The sequence below is a fragment of the Vitis vinifera genome, chromosome 11, assembly GCF_030704535.1.
Source record: "Vitis vinifera cultivar Pinot Noir 40024 chromosome 11, ASM3070453v1".
NCBI classification, from domain to species: Eukaryota; Viridiplantae; Streptophyta; class Magnoliopsida; order Vitales; family Vitaceae; genus Vitis; species Vitis vinifera.
In genome coordinates, this window is record NC_081815.1 from 17,074,643 (window position 1) to 17,091,478 (window position 16,836).

Genomic DNA, 16,836 nt, shown 5'->3' on the forward strand with positions numbered 1-16,836 from the left:
TACCCCTTCCTTCGAGGTAGATCAGAGTAAACCTATTGGCCTCCACAAAGCTAAAAGAGCAAAGAATGAACCTCCAACCTAAACTCCCTCCCATCTTCAACCCAGTATTTGCTCCACACCTTTCCACTCTCATCCCTATGACAAGCTTCTATTCCTTCCAACAAACAACCAAAAATCCACTCCCCAAACCTAATCCACAAGGATGTTTCTCTGCTTCTATCTGAAATTTTCCCTTTCAACTTCCCTCCGAACAAACCTACTAAGATTTCAAAAGACTTGGATTCCACTACATACCAACACCTGTCTCCTCTCATCTCCCCAGTCAGACGAAGAGGAGATGAAGTCCCCATTGCTCTCATTCATCCTTTAGCTCTCCAAACCTGTCTTTTTTTGGCTTCTTGATTTCTTAATATATGCAACAGCTAAATATGTAGAGTTCTTTTCCTAAACCCAAAAGGAAAATGAAATCAGAAAAGCTAGAGAAAAAAAGGAGAATCAGAAAATAAAACAATTATGTCCTATCATAAATAGAGAAAATATAGGAAAAACTACCTTTCATTCTCAACAATACTTATATTCGATCTTTTAACATAATTCTTAATAAATTTACTTGTATTAAAGAATAACATCAGGCATAATATTGCATGTATTTGCCAATATTTATCATGAAATACTGACATTAGAACTGTTAATGAGCTAGAAACAAAAGAGAAGCCAATCAATAGAAACTTACATGTGAACCTATCACAAAAGAAATAGAAACTTGCATGTGATGTTGGGGTTAGACATATACCTAGTGAGCAGCTTAGAACTACTTGAATGCAATGATAGTATCGATCCACATCCCCCAAATTTATCATTTGCACATCCATAATACACTTCCTTTATTCCTGAAAGAGGGGAACAAGTTACAGATAAATTAGTCAAACTAAACAAAGAAAAGAAAAAGGAAAAATAAACCTTCATTATATAGTATGATTCAATGAGCATACCAAGAATTGACAAGGAAGCTGCACACATTATGCATGGTTCACATGTAACATAAAGACTGCATTTTGAAAAAATTTCAGCAACTTCCAGCTTAGAAAGTCCATTCTTCTGCCACTGCTCCAAAAGAACATCAATAGCTTCCATCTCTGCATGTCTTGTAGCCTGCATATACACCAGTGGATTGAAATTTATAAATTCACAATTACCACAAGCTTAGTTACTAAGAAAAAGTTATAGCCCAAAATAAATCTAATATGAGTTAAGAGGCTAAGACACAGAAAAAAAAAAAAAAAAGGAAGATTGAAGTTTATGAAGGGCCATGCTATATCTTCCGTCAGTTGAAAAGTGACAGTAGTGACTGGGAATAATAAAAAATAAACATCAAATTCAAAAATTCAAAGTGACATTTCATAATTTAATAAATTGAGCATACAAAATACATTTACAGTTTGTTACAATACAGTCAAGGAGTGAGTCAGATCTTGAATTAGAAAAAACACTACAGGTAAAATTACTGGTCTCACACAAATTCAAGAATTTTTAAGTCATATTTATAATCATGCAGCATCCTAAAAAAAATTCTCAAATATTTCTCATTTCTTTTTTTCTTTTTTTGATCAGTTATCATCTCAACACATACCTGTCCATTATGGAATCTAAATTTTTTATTTAATTTATTGAATTAGGAATAGGTGACATCTCTTCATTCTCTCTGTGAAACATGCTCATATTTCTTCCTACATTCCTGGTGAGAGGCGTTGGATCCTCGTCTCCTCAGACCTTCTCTCCTCTAAGTCCTACAATTCCCCTTGAAAGGGTACCATCCCACCAAAACTCTCTCCCAAATGTAATAGTTTTTATACAGCTAGTGGCCAATTAGAAGATTAATAGTAAAGACAAGGTAGAAATTAGGGGCCCTCACAAAGCTACAAGCCCGAAGTGGTGAATGCTTTGCTTAGCTAGACTGTTGAAAAGTTTTTTCCTTGGGATATCAGAAATCTCGAGATTTTAGGAAGCACCTGGACTGCTGTCCTGATTTTTAGGAATAAAATCTGACCCCATTTCAATTTTTTCCTAATTTATTGCTGATTATTTCCATGATTTTCTGATAAGTTATTTGGCTGGAGATTTCTATGATTTTCTGATATGTATTTTGGTTGGAGATCTCTATTTAAATCTCAGCTTTCTCTGTATTTATTATTCAAATAATAAAAATTAGCAACAGTGTTTCTTTTTTTCTCTCCAGTACCTTTGCACATGGTATCAGAGCAAAGGTTTTTTTTTTCTGTTGAGAGAAAAAGATGGGCGACTACAGGAGGGCCTTCACTGGATTAAGCAAGGATGGATCCAAAGAGGGCTCTAACCAGTCCTCTTCATCTACCCTCACAATTAACCCCACTGTGTCTTTTGATCATTCCTCTCCAAATCACCTCTTATAAACTCAATGGCAGGACCCTTCTCAATGGTCTCGATCAGGTCAAATGATCATTTGAGGGAGAGGCAAAATCTGCTTCATAGATGGGACTGTACAGGAACCTGCTCTTACAGACCCGAGTTACTCTTCTTGGGACACAAATAATGCTCTAGTTATGGCCTGGCTTATTAACTCAATGGAGGAGCACATTGGTTCACTATATCTGGTGCACAACATGACAAAGGCAATCTGGGATAAGGTCTGACTGTCATATTCAGACCTTGAGAACTCAGCCCAGTTATGCAGTTTAAGAGATCATACCCCAGATCTCTAACAAGCTAATAAAAGCGTGACTGAATACTATACATCCCTGACTAAGATTTGGCAAGAACTTGACATTTTCGAACCAACTAATTGGTGTGGAGAATGTGCTGGAAAATATGCAAAGTTAGTGGAAAAGCAACGTACTTATGACTTTCTTATTAGTCTTAATAAAGATCTCGATGAGGTACGTGGCAGGATGCTTGGAACTCACCCCTTGCCACAGATCGAAGAAATATTTGCTGAGGTTCATCGAGAAGAAAGCAAGCAAAAATATATCTTAGGTGACTCCAAGACTCCTCTCCAAACCAAAGCCTCAGCCCTCGCTGCCAAAGACCAAGAATCACAACACACAACTGAAAATTCCAGCAACTCACAACATGCATGCAAGGGTAATCTTTGGTGTGATTTCTGCCAAAGATCAAATCACAACAGGGAAAATTGTTGGAAATTGCATGGTAGACCTGCCAACCAAAGCCCAAAGCCACAAGGGACCTTTAGAAGAGATACCTGTGCCTACCAGTCCACTGCCGAGACCCAGAAACTTAAAAACAATGACAATATTGGTGGCCTCAACCTGAACAAAGAGCAAATTGAAAAGTTCAACAAGCTGCTTACACCTGAGAAAACCACCAGCAACTCTCTTATAGCCCAGAAAGGTAATTTCCTGACAGCCCTTAAATGCACAAAGAAGGAAAAAGAGCCTTGGATTATTGATTCTGGAGCATCAGATCATATGATAGGTTGTACAAATTTGTTTTCTTTATATATCCCTAGTTCTGATCGACTCAAAGTGAAAATTGCAGATGGATCATTGTCTCCAATTGCAGGGTTTGGAACCATTAAAATAAATCTACCCTTGTCCCTAAGTCTGTGCTACATGTTCCAAACTTGTCTTGCAACCTGCTTTCTGTGAGTAAGATATCTAACGATTGTAATTGTCGGGTTGTTTTCTCACAAGATCATTGTGAATTTCAGGACCAAAGTTCGGGGAAGAAGATTGGCAATGCTAGTGAGGATGGGGGACTCTACTACTTTGACGAGGACACTGATGAGTCTAAACAAGCTCAAACCGTTAGTTGGGAATCACCTTCTCTCACAAGGAAAGATTAGATAATGTTATGGCATTTTAGGCTAGGACATCCTAGTTTCCCTTGTATAAAAAATTTATTTCCTTAATTGTTTACAAGTAAAGATATTTTTCAACGTGAAGTGTGTCAGTTAGCTAAACATCAAAGAGCCTTCTTTAAACCACGCCTTATAAAGCTTCTAAACCTTTTGCTCTTGTGCATAGTGATATTTGAGGACCTTCATGGTCTCAAAATCTTTACTCCAAATGTTGGTTTATAACTTTCATTGATGATCATACATGAGTGTGCTGGCTCTACTTGCTAAAAGATAAATCTGATGCAGAACAAACTTTCAAAAACTTCCATAATATGGTTAAAACTCAATTCTCTACCATCATTCAAATTCTACATACAAACAATGGAAAATAATATTTTAACCTGTTGAGAGAGAGAGAAGAAAACCTTAATTCTCATTCATATGATTAACTACTTACAATTGAGAAGTATATATATATACAAGCCTAGGAGAACTAACTACCATACATGTAACCTATATTAAAAAAGGAAAGACTGTACACTATATATACATTATATTCAACACTCCCCCTCAAGCTGGAGCATATATGTCATATGCACCAAGCTTGTTACAAATGTATTTAATCCTAGGACCTCTGAGAGATTTAGTGAAGATGTCTGCTAGTTGATCATTTGAATTAACAAAACTTGTAGCAACACATCCTGATGCGATCTTCTCTCTAATGAAGTGACAGTCAACTTCAATATGCTTAGTCCTTTCATGAAAGACTGGACTGGATGCAATATGTAATGCGGCCTGGTTATCACAGATGAGTTTCATCTGTTCATCCTTTCCAAATCTCAACTCTTGAAGAAGATGTCTCAACCATATGAGTTCACATGTTGCCAAAGCCATAGCTCGATACTCGGCTTCAGCGCTAGATCTGGCCACTACATCTTGTTTCTTACTCTTCCAAGATATTAGATTACCTCCAATAAAAACACAGTACCCTAAAGTGGAACGTCTATCTGTGGGTGAGCCAGCCCAATCTGCATCTGTGTAACCAACAACCTGAGTATGACCTCTGTTCTCGTACAACACACCTTGGCCTGGTGTGCTTTTGATATATCGAAGAATGCGGATTACGGCATCCCAATGGCTATCACATGGTGACTGTAGGAATTGACTAACAACACTCACAGGAAAAGAAATGTCTGGACGAGTAATGGTGAGGTAGTTCAATTTACCTACAAGTCGTCGATATCTCCCAGGGTCTCCTAAAAGCTCCCCCTGTCCTGGTACAAGTTTGACATTCGGATCCATAGGTGTGTCTACTGGTTTACAGTCTAACATACCGGTTTCATCCAGGATGTCTAAAGCATACTTCCTTTGGGAAAGGACCACACCGGAACTGGATTGAGCTATCTCAATTCCCAAGAAATACTTGAGTTTCCCCAAGTCTTTAATCTGAAAGTGGGTAAAAAGATGTTGCTTTAGTTTCTAAATACCATCCTGATCACTACCTGTAATGACGATGTCGTCCACATAAACAACCAGATAAATACACTGCCCCAAGGAGTTATGATAATAGAAAACTGAATGGTCTGCTGTACTGCGAAGCATACCAAACTCTTGAACAACAGAGCTAAAACGGCCAAACCATGCTCGAGGAGATTGTTTCAAGCCATATAGAGAACGGCGTAACCTGCACACTAAACCAGACTCCCCCTGAGCAACAAAACCAGGAGGTTGCTCCATATAAACTTCCTCGGCAAGATCACCATGAAAAAAGGCATTTTTAATATCCAACTGATAAAGAGGCCAAGAACACATAGCAGCCATGGAGAGAAGCAGACGGACAGAAGCAATCTTGGCAACAAGGGAGAATGTGTCACCATAATCAGAACCATAAACCTGAGTATAGCCTTTAGCAACTAAGCGGGCCTTAAGGCGATCAACCTGACCATCAGGACCAACCTTAACTGCGTAGACCCAACGACAGCCAACTGTAGATTTACCAGAGGGTAAAACAACAAGATCCCAAGTGCCATTAGAGTGCAGAGCAACCATTTCATCCACCATTGCCTGTCGCCAGCCTGGATGGGAAAGAGCTTCATGGGTGCTCTTTGGAAGAGAAACAGAGGATATAACAGAAACAAAAGCAGAATAGGGTGAAGATAATCGATGATAACTCAAAAAATTGTAAATAAGATGAAGATTACGAGTAGAGCAAGTACCTTTCCGAATAGCAATGGGTAAGTCATTAGGAGAAGGCAGAGCCGGGGCAGGTGAAGCCGAAGGGATAAGAAGTGAGTCAGCAGGTGCCTCAGCAAAAGGGAGAGGAGCAGCGACACGAGGGCAACGATTATAAACCTGAAGTGGTCGAGGAGGCACGACATCAACTGGGGAGACAATGGGAAGGGGCAAGACTTTAGAAACAGGAAGAGACTCAGAAGTGGTGGAAAAGAATGATGAGTCCTCAAAGAAGGTGACATCAACGGAGATAAAGTATCGATGAGTCTCAAAGGAATAACAACGATAACCCTTCTGAAGTCTGGAATATCCCAAGAAGAGGCACTTCATGGCTTTGGCGGAAAGCTTGTCCTGTCCAGGAGTGAGAATATGAACAAAGCAAGTAAAACCAAAGACACGAGGAGGAAGGAAATAAAGTGGTTGGTCAGGGAAGAGAAGGGAGTGAGGAATCTGATCGTGTAAGACAGAGGAGGGCATACGATTAATCAAATAACAAGCGGTAAGAACAGCGTCCCCCCAAAAACGAAAAGGAACATTACTATGGAGGAGGATAGTACGAGCTGTCTCAACAAGATGTCGATTCTTGCATTCAGCTACCCCATTTTGTTGAGGAGTATGAGCACAAGAAGACTGATGAAGAATCCCATGATGAGACATAAACGAAGTAAATGGGACTGAAAAATATTCCCTGGCATTGTCACTACGTAACACACGAATAGAAATATTGAACTGGGTTTGGATTTCAGCATAAAATTTATTTATTTATTTATTTTTTTTTTTTTTGATAGGAAACGACAAAGGAATATATTGATAAAAAGAAGGTACAAAAGAAGGATGAGGAATCCTCCCATCAAAGAAAAACAAGACTACAAGAAATCAAATATAAGAAAGTGCAAAAAGAGAAAAGTAGACACTCTAGTTACACGCCGCTAACCAATCAAGTTGTAGCATATTAAGAGGAATCCCCTTAAAAACCTTAGAACAAAAAGCCCAAAAAGAGGTAAGAAAACAAATAGAATCCCAAAGATACTCAGAATTCCTTGCTTTATCCTCGAAAATCCTTGCATTTCTTTCCCGCCACACCACCCACATTAACGCGATGCACGCGTTTTGCCATAAAACAATCCCTCTCTTGGAAAATCCAAAACCATTAAAATTACTAGCTAACATGTCAGAGATGCTCCTTGGGGAAACCCAATCCATCTTTGCTGATTGAAATAATCTGTGCCACAACCCTATCGTCAAAGAGCAATGAAGGAATAGGTGATCTACTGTTTCTCCATGCTTCATGCACAACTTACATATGTCAGGGCTAAGTGCTTTGTAAGGTCTTCTCAATTGTAGCAAGTCATTAGTATTAACCTTCTTGTGAGCCACCAACCAGACAAAGGACTTGACTTTAAAAGGGACTTGAGCATTCCAGACAAACTTGGTAGGGAAAATTGGAGGCGACACAGAATATTGGGATAAGGCCAGAAAGAAAGATTTGACTGTGAAAAGACCTGAAGAGGATAAGGACCAAGTACATCGAGAATAGTCATCAATGAAAGTGACAAAATACTGAAATCCTAAAGTAGACGCAGTCCGACAAGGACCCCAAACATCAGTGTGGACAAGCTCAAAAGGAGACTTTGCCCGATTATTCAAACGCTTTGGGAACGAGACACGAGTATGTTTCCCAAGCTGACATGACTCACACGGAAGCGACGACAAAGTGGAAAAACGAGGGACCATTTTCTGGAACTTGGAGAGACTAGGATGACCCAAACGATTGTGAATGAGGAGAGGAGCATCAGTGGAAATGCAAACTGCAGGAGATGAATCCGAGGTGAGGTGATAGAGGCCTTGAGACTCACGTCCTATGCCAATCGTCTTCCCCGTACTCCGGTCCTGCAATGTCACAAATTTATCAGAAAAGGTAATAGAGCAATTAAGAGTACGAGTGATTTTGCTGATGGAAATAAGATTAAAAGGACATTCAGGAGTATAAAGGACAGAAGTGAGAGGTAGAGAAGGCAGAGGAAGGGCCAAACCAATACCTTTAGCCACAGTTTGAGAACCATTAGCTAAGGTAACAGTAGGTAAAGCAGAGGTAGTAATAATAGAGGAGAAAAGATCCTTATTACCAGATAGGTGATCAAAAGCTCCAGAATCTAGAATCCAAGGTCCAAGAGAAGATGTGTGGGTAAGGCAGGCAGAGGCATTACCAGGGTGGGCAACAGAGGCAATAGAAGCCTGAGATGTCTGAGATGCGGAGGAGCTCGGAGGCTGAGGCAGCGGAGAATCAGAGGACTGGGCCATATGGGCAGTGCGAGGAGGCCGTCCATGTAACTGATAGCAACGATCGCGACTGTGGCCAAGTTTATTGCAATAGGTGCAATGAGGACGTTGGCCTCTACCTCGGGTACCACTGCGTCCTCCTCGAGAGGTAGTTTGAGAAACTAACACAGAAGAATCTGAAGTGCTATCAGATGGAAAAGTCTGAGTGGACGAGATACGGAGGAGGCGAGCAAACACATCATCCAAGGACGGAACAGATGAACTACCAAGAATCTGATCACGGATAGGCTCAAGAACCGGACGGAGGCCAATAAGAGTAAGGACCATAAAGAACTTGTCAAGCTGTGTTTGTTGAGCCCCAACATCAGGAGTAAGAGGCATCACAGTCAAGAACTCCTCCTTAAGAGAGGCAATCTGACCAATATAAGTAGATAGATCCAAGTCCTGTTGGCTGATATGGACAATAGCAGAAGCCACCTTATAAAGACGTTGGATATCATTCGTGTATAATCCTTTGGCCTGAGTCCAAAATTTAAAACAAGTTTTGTAGGTCCGAAGATGAAGAAGAATCCTGGGATCAACCGATTGCCATAATACACTACATAACTGTGCATCTATCTTCCTCCACTGTACGCGGTCAACCTCAGGGATATCTGCCTCCTGGGTAACCAAGTGATCCTCATATCCTTGACCCATAAACCAAAGTTCAACAGAGGCAGACCAGGAAAGATAATTTTCACTGCCAACCAATTTCTCTGAAGTAATCATAGGAGATCCAGATATGACAGAGGAAAAAATTGAAGTTTTAGTAGCCATATCCACTTATCTGGAGAATGAAGTATGTTTGGATCAAAGAGAGCCCTAATACGGCTTCAGATTGCGGCGTGGCACCACCGAAAAAGGGAAACGGCCTCAGATCACGGCGTGGTACCACCAAAAAGGTAGAAGAACACTTCCCAAGGCACGTGCAGGGATTGGGGTGGAGAAAAAGTAGCCAGAGCTTCGCCGGAAAGACTGTTTGGAGGGCCGACGGAGACAAAAATCCCCAAAAGAGGTACATGCAGGGCTCAGATGGGAAAACCAGGGATGTAGGGAGGCTGGTCGGCGTCAGGCGAAGCTGGAGGAGGAGGCGCGTCGCCGGAAAAGGCCTCACACGCCCTCACGCGCCGGCGCGTGAGATTCAGTCGCCAGCCGTAAAAGTGCGCGTGGCCGGCGCGTGGACTGTTTTCTGGCTCCGGTGCTTTGGGAAAAATTGGAGATCTCCTCCAGGCGCTCCTCTTGGTATGGTCGGTGTCGGAAAAAGATGTCTCCGGAAAAGTTCGCCGGAAAAAGTTCACCGGAAAATTTGTCGTGAGTGTTTTCTGACGACTATTCGACTAACCGGAAAGTTTTGGGAGATGGGGAAAGTGACCGGAATGAAACACGGTCACCGGAAGGTTTCCCGGAATTGATGACACGGGGAAACTAGAAAGAATTAGGTTTTCTCCCTTGGCTCTGATACCATGTTGAGAGAGAGAAAAGAAAACCTTAATTCTCATTCATATGATTAACTACTTACAATTGAAAAGTATATATATATACAAGCCTAGGAGAACTAACTACCATACATGTAATCTATATTAAAAAAGGAAAGACTGTACACTATATATACATTATATTCAACATAACCAAATTTTAGGAAGTTACTTAAGTGAAAATGGCATCGTTCATCAAAGTACTTGTTCCAGCACCCCTCAACAAAATGGTGTCGTTGAAAGAAAAAACCAACACCTTTTAGAAGTTGCTAGGTCCATTATGTTTACTACCAACACACCAAAACTTTTCTAAGGAGATGTTGTTCTCACAGCCTGTTACCTCATAAACAAAATGCCTACCAATGTTCTTCATTTCCAAACACCAATCAATGTTTTCTCAATGAACTTCCCAGAAACTCGAACTATCACTGATCTTCCATTAAAAGTCTTTGGATGTACTGCCTTTGTCCACAATCATGAGCTTAACCACGACAAACTTGATCCCAAAGCTTTCAAGTGTCTTTTCTTAGGAAACGGGCCAAACCAAAAAGGGTATAACTGTTACTTCCCTGAATAGAGAAAATTATTTGTAACAATGGATGGTACCTTTTTTGAAAAAACACCTCTCTATCCCAAAAATTCCCTTCATGGGAAGAATGAGAGTGAAGGTAAGTTTTGGAAATTTTCTTCCGACATACCCCATCCAACTTTACCAATTTCATCTACCCTTACTCCACCAAATTCCTCCTCTCTTAACCTCCCTGCAATTGACCATAATCTCAACTTGGAAAATGGAAACAATTCTGAAAGAAATAGTGAAACTGGGGTAGATTTGGATGTTCAACAACAACCCTAACAACAAATTCCTAAGCTTCTTGTCTACACTCGTCAGGGAAACCAACAAAGAGAAGAAGACCTAATACCTTCTACAACTTGTCATCACTTAGACCTAGACTTAGGTAATTCACAAGTTTCTTTGCCTATTGTTAATTCTGATGATTTGCCTATTGCCTTAAGGAATGGTATTCGTTCCTAGACATAACATCCCATAGCTCGAGTTGTAAAATATGATCATTTATCCTCTTCTATGAAAGCTTTGGTATCTAATCTAGTTGAGGTTGAGATACCCAAGACAATTGAAGAAGCACTTTTGAAGAAAGAATGGAAAAATGCAGTAGAAGAAGAAATCAAGGCCTTGGAGAAAAACGGAACTTGGGAGGTTGTTTCAAAACCTAGAGATGTTATTCTAGTTGGATGTAAATGGGTATTCACTGGAAAATACAAATCAGATGGGTCTATTGAAAGATATAAGGCACGACTAGTTGCAAAGGGATTCACTCAAACCTATGGGATAGACTGTCAGAAGACATTAGCTCTGATTGCTAAACTCAACACAATCAGAGTTCTTCTTTCTCCATCATCCAATTTGGACTGGCCTCTCCAACAACTTGACATAAAAAATGCTTTTCTGAATGAGGACCTATCTGAAGAAGCGTACATGGACCTTCCCCCTGGGTTTAAGGGTATAGGAACTATGAACCAAGTGTGCAAACTAAAGAAATCCCTCTATGGACTCAAATGGCCTCCATGAACATGGTTCAAAAGATTCATGAAAGCAGTAAAAAACCAGGGATATAAACATGCTCATACAAACCATACACTTTTTTTATAAACACAAGGATGGTAAATCAACTATACTAATTGTGTATGTTGATGATATCATTTTAACTGGTGACAATATTTCAGAAATGACTTGTTTAAAGAAGAGGTTAGCAAAAGAATTTGAAATTAAAGATTTAGGCCCGCTAAGGTACTTCCTAGGTATGGAGATTGCAAGGAACAGATCTGGTATTTTTGTATCACAAAGGAAATATGATCTTGATCTACTAAAGGAAACTGGTTTACTTGGATGCAAGCTAGTCGACACTCCTGTTGATCCCAACATCAAACTAAGTAACCAAAACAGTAGTGCTCCAGTGGACAAGGGTAGATATCAAAGACTTGTGGGCAAACCTATTTACCTAGTCCACACACGGCCGAATATAGCCTTTGCCTTCAATTTGGTAGGCCAATTTATGCATGCCCCTTATGAGGAACATCTTGAGGTTGCCATGAGAATTCTTAAGTATCCAAAAGGAAGTCCAAGGAGAGGTCTTTTCTTTAAGAAGGGGCAATCCTGTGAGATTGAGGCCTATACTAACACAAATTGGGCAAGTTCGGAAGTTGATAGAAGATCTACTTCAGGGTACCGTTCTTATGTTTGGGGCAATCTAGTGACGTGGAGAAGCAAAAAGCAAAATGTTGTGGCCAAAAGCAGTGTAGAAGCTGAGCTTTGATCCCTAGCTAATGGGGTTAGTGAACTAATATGGCTCAAGCTACTACTCGAGGAGTTGCAGATGCCAACCAAAAGTCCAATTTTTTTTTTTTTTTTGATAAGTAAGCAAAGGTATTGTATTAATAAGAGGCACTAAATAGCAGCCCAAGATGTACAGATGAAAGAAACTCACCCCCTTACAGCTGAAACAAAAAAAAAACTGACCACCCAAGATGTACAAAAAAACCTCTCTAAATAGGAACCCACCTAATCAATGAAATCTATTAACGTCGTAAGACCAGCTTTAATAAACAGTTTGGTCTCCGACCAAAGTGAAAAAACAAAAAGCTTTCAGCCTTTGCATGGACAGCACTCCATCATCAAAAGCAATGTTGTTTCTAGCCTTCCAAACTGACCAAAACAAGCATAGGGAGGCCGCTTTCCACATTGTTCTGTGCTTTTTGCCTACCCAATCACCATCCCAACCCAAAAGGGTCTCCCTAACCGATGAGGGAAACACCCAACACACACCAAACAAGGTAAAAAACAATTTTCACACCTCCCTCGTCTTTTCACAATGGAAAAGAAAGTGGTCAATAGACTCCTCACAAACTTGGCATAAAAAACATCTATTTGCTAAAGCCTAACCCTTCTTCTGAATTTGGTCTAAAGTTAGAACTTTTCTCCAAGAAGCTTCCTAAGCAAAGAAGCTCATTTTTGGCTACACCCAAGAGTTCCAGATTCACTTCACTTGAAAGCACACTAATGAATCCGACTCTAATACTTTGTAAAGAGACTTAACCAAAAAGTTACCATCTTTGGACACCGACCACCTCACCCTCTCCTCCTCCTCCAACATCACTCTTTCCTTGCACAAACGCCCTAGCAGGTTCTCCACCTCATCCAGCTCTCAATCATTGAAACGCCTAGTAAACCGAGGATTCCAACTCCCCCCCATTTCCCCTCTTGCTGAAACAGTCCATAAATCACTCACCCAAGCCTCTTTGGCTGCAGCTAACACAAATAAGGAGGGGAAGGAGTCACACAACGGTGAGGTTCCACACCACTAATCCTTCCAAAAGATCACCCTTTGACCATTACCCACCATAAAAGAAAATCTAGAGCTAACAAGGTGGCCAAGATTCCTTATTGCTTTCCACAACCCTATTCCATGCCCCTCCCTAACCTCACGGGATAGCCACCCACCTCAATCCTCCCCATATTTCCCCTTATAACCTAGTTCCAAAAAGCCTCTCTTTCGTTTGCAAAACGCCACGTCCATTTGCCAAGAAGAGCCTTGTTGAGTGAAGCAAGGCTCTTAACTCCCAGCCCCCCTTTACTTTTATCTAAGCAAACTGTTGACCACCTCACTAAATGAATGAGATTTTCGCTCAAGAGCCCCACCTTCTCACAAAAAGTCCCTTTGAATCCTCTCCAATCTCATTCTAACCACTCATAGCAAATGGAGGATGGACATAAAGTAAATAGAGAGGCTGGACAAGGAGCTACGAATCAAGGTAATTCTCCCCCCCTTTGAGACATATTGTCGCTTCCACATAGCCAACCTTTTGCGGAATCTTTCCTCAATACCATCCCAAGCTGCCACGGAGTAAAAAAGAAGCCCCCAAAGGCATTCCTAAGTAGGTAGACGGCAAACTACCCACCTTGCAGCCCAACTCGCCTGCCAAATCATCCACATTCTCCACCCTACCCAACGGGATCAGCTCACTTTTATCCAAATTAACCTTCAATCCACAGATTGCCTCAAACCACATCAACAATCAACACAAAAACGTCATTGGCTCCTCCCACGCCTCACAAAAAATCAGTATGTCATCAGCAAACAGCAGGTGAGAGACCTCAACCTCTTTCCTACCTCACCCCTGCAATTCACAAGCAAATAAAAAACAACCAAAAACTGCTCTCTTCAAAAGACAACTGAGGGCCTCCATTGCTATCACAAAAAGGTAAGGCGAGAGCGGGTCTCCTTGCCATAGACCCCTAGAGCTTTGAAAAAAATCCGAAGGTGCTCCATTGACCAAAACGGAAAAACTGGTTGTGGATAAACACCACTTTATCCATTTTAACCACTTCTCCTCAAACCCCATTTTCTCCATGACTGAAAGCAAGAATGACCACTCCATATGATCATAGGCTTTCTCAATGTCCAACTTACAAAGAATCGCCCCTCCATTGCTTTTCAAGATCGAATCTATAACTTCATTCGCAATGAGCATTGCATTCAATATTTGCCTACCCTCCACAAAAGCGTTTTGGGCCTTGGAAATCACCTTAGCTAACACCCCCTTCATCCTATTAGCTAGCACCTTAGCCAGCCACTTGTACAAACCCCCCCACACACACAGACAAGCTTGTTGGTTTGAAGTCCCTCAAATCCTCTGCCCCCACTCTTTTCGAAATCAGAACTAGAAAAGTGGCGCTCAAACTCCGCATAAAACAACCCGAATCATGGAATTCCCTGAACAAATTCATCACCTTGCTCATCACAAATTCCCATAAAAACTACCAGAAGGCCATGGAGAACATGTCCGGGCCTAGAGCCTTATCCCCACTAAAGCTCTAAAGAGCCCCAAACACCTCTTCTTCTGAAAACAGCTTCTCCGGCCCTACCACCTTTGTATCCTCTAGTCTCTCAAAAGACAGCCCACTAATGCTAGGACGCCAGTCATCCGAGGTAGAAAACAAGACCTGAAAGGCATTGCAAACTTCCTCCTTAATTACAATGTCCTCTGTGATCCAAGACCCATTAGTTTTAATTCTAGCCATCTAGTTTCTCCTCCTGTGAGCATCGGCCATTCTATGGAAGAAACTCGTGTTTTTATCCCTCTCTTTTAACCAAATTTCTTTCAATTTTTGCTTCCAAGAGGACCCACTTTTTATACATTTCTCTAGCATCTTTCCTAGACTCCTCCTCTTCCAAAGACAAAGGACGGGAGACTTCCTCCTTGTCCCAAAAAACCACCCGGTTCAAAGCTTGCCCCTTCTGAAATTCAACCTTACCAAAAACTTCCTTGTTCCAGCATCTTAGAATAAGCTTCAAAGCTTTCAATTTCTCAGAAAGGATGAAGCTAGCAGACCCTTTAAAGTTCAGCCCCTCCCACCACGATCTCAAAACAGAGTCTTAAAGCCCTCCTCCTTTAGCCACAATGTTTTCAAACCTGAAAGACGAGGGACCTCTTCTCAGCCCTCCCCCCTCAAGAAGAATTGGGAAGTGGTTTGAAACTAACCTAGCAATAATAGATTGAACAGCTCCCGAAAAATGAATTTTCAAATCTTCAAAAATAAGAAAACAATCAATTTACGATTTGTATCGATTATTAAGACCATCACTCCAAGTAAACAGACCTCCCTACAAAGGCAAGTCCTTTAACTCTTAAGTCCTCAATAACCTCAGAAAATCTTATCATGGTTGAAGACAAACAACCTCCTCTGCTACACTCCGATGGGAATCTGATCATGTTAAAATCGTCTGCCACACAACAAGGATCACTCCACAAACCTCTAATGGCCCCCAACTCACTCCAGAAACCTTCTCTCTCCACCCTTAGAGTGGGACCATAAACCCCAGTAAAGCTCCAGCAAAAGCCATCCTCACAGTTCTTAAAATATCAAGACACTGAAAAGTTCCCCTCCTCCAACTCCAACAGTTGCAACACCCTATTGTCCCAAAACACCACAACCCCTCCTGCTGCCCCTTTCGAGTTCACAACCCCCCACTCTAGACATCTACCCACCCCTAAACTACGCACAATCCCGCTAGTCATTTCCTGGACTTTAGTTTCCTACAAACAAACTAAATTTGCCTTTTGAGATTTAATAACGACCTTTATTAACTTTCTTTTGCCTCTATCATTTACCCCTCTTACATTCCACGACAGAACACAGAGCTTCATTTAACTTCAGTTAGATCCCCCCGAGCCTCCTAGATCCACAGTAATTCAACGCAAACTCAAATTTCTTCAATTCTCGATCAGATCTAGAAGATTTTTTCCCTTTTCTCTTTTTCCTTGTCACCTTCTCAAAATGCTCTTTTCTCTCAATCATTCCTCGAAGAAGCTTCAAAATTTCACCCTCAAAGTCCTTTGTTGGCATTCCCAAACAATGGCAAAACTTTGCCAAACAGCTAAACTTCCAAGACTCCAAATTCCCACCCTCTTCCTCTAGCACCCCAAAACCTACCTCCAAAGACGTAAGAGACTCCCCAACACCCTATCTGGTACCCTCTTCCTCCACCAAAAACACTCACAAGGCACGCATTGATTGAGGAAACATTAACGGAGGTCCCCTCTGTCATTGCGAAACCTTCTCCGCCAAACAACTTCTTCTACTCCCCACGATTTTGAATAAAGAACGCTCCCCGAAGCCTTACCCTCTTTTAAAGACCCAACACACCCAACCTGATCTAGACCCGTATCCTTTTTGGCAACATGGTTGGGCTAACCCACTTCCCAAAACGGGCTTGGCCCTCTGCCTTCATTCTCCAATGACGGACAACCCAATCCATTCTCTGAATTAAAAAGGCCTAAATTCAACAAGCCCTTATTCCCTTAGGCTCGACAATCCAACCCAACGTGTCCCATACCTTTTCCAAAAACAGGCCTCCCATCACAACTTAGAGAACCCTCTACAGTCCACTTCTTTCT

General features: G+C 41.3%; 1 protein-coding gene across 2 annotated transcripts in view; it reads right to left on the reverse strand.

The window, feature by feature from the left end:
- Positions 1–16,836, reverse strand: part of LOC100855243 (tRNA-specific adenosine deaminase TAD2) — a 68,733-nt gene that overhangs the window by 21,232 nt on the left and 30,665 nt on the right. For both annotated transcript variants that reach the window (XM_010658443.3, XM_010658445.3), the window contains exons 5-6: positions 993–1,152; positions 794–890 (exon numbers count right to left, since the gene is read on the reverse strand). In XM_010658443.3, the coding sequence (XP_010656745.1) occupies positions 794–890; positions 993–1,152 (257 nt within the window). The remainder of the gene's footprint in view (positions 1–793; positions 891–992; positions 1,153–16,836) is intronic.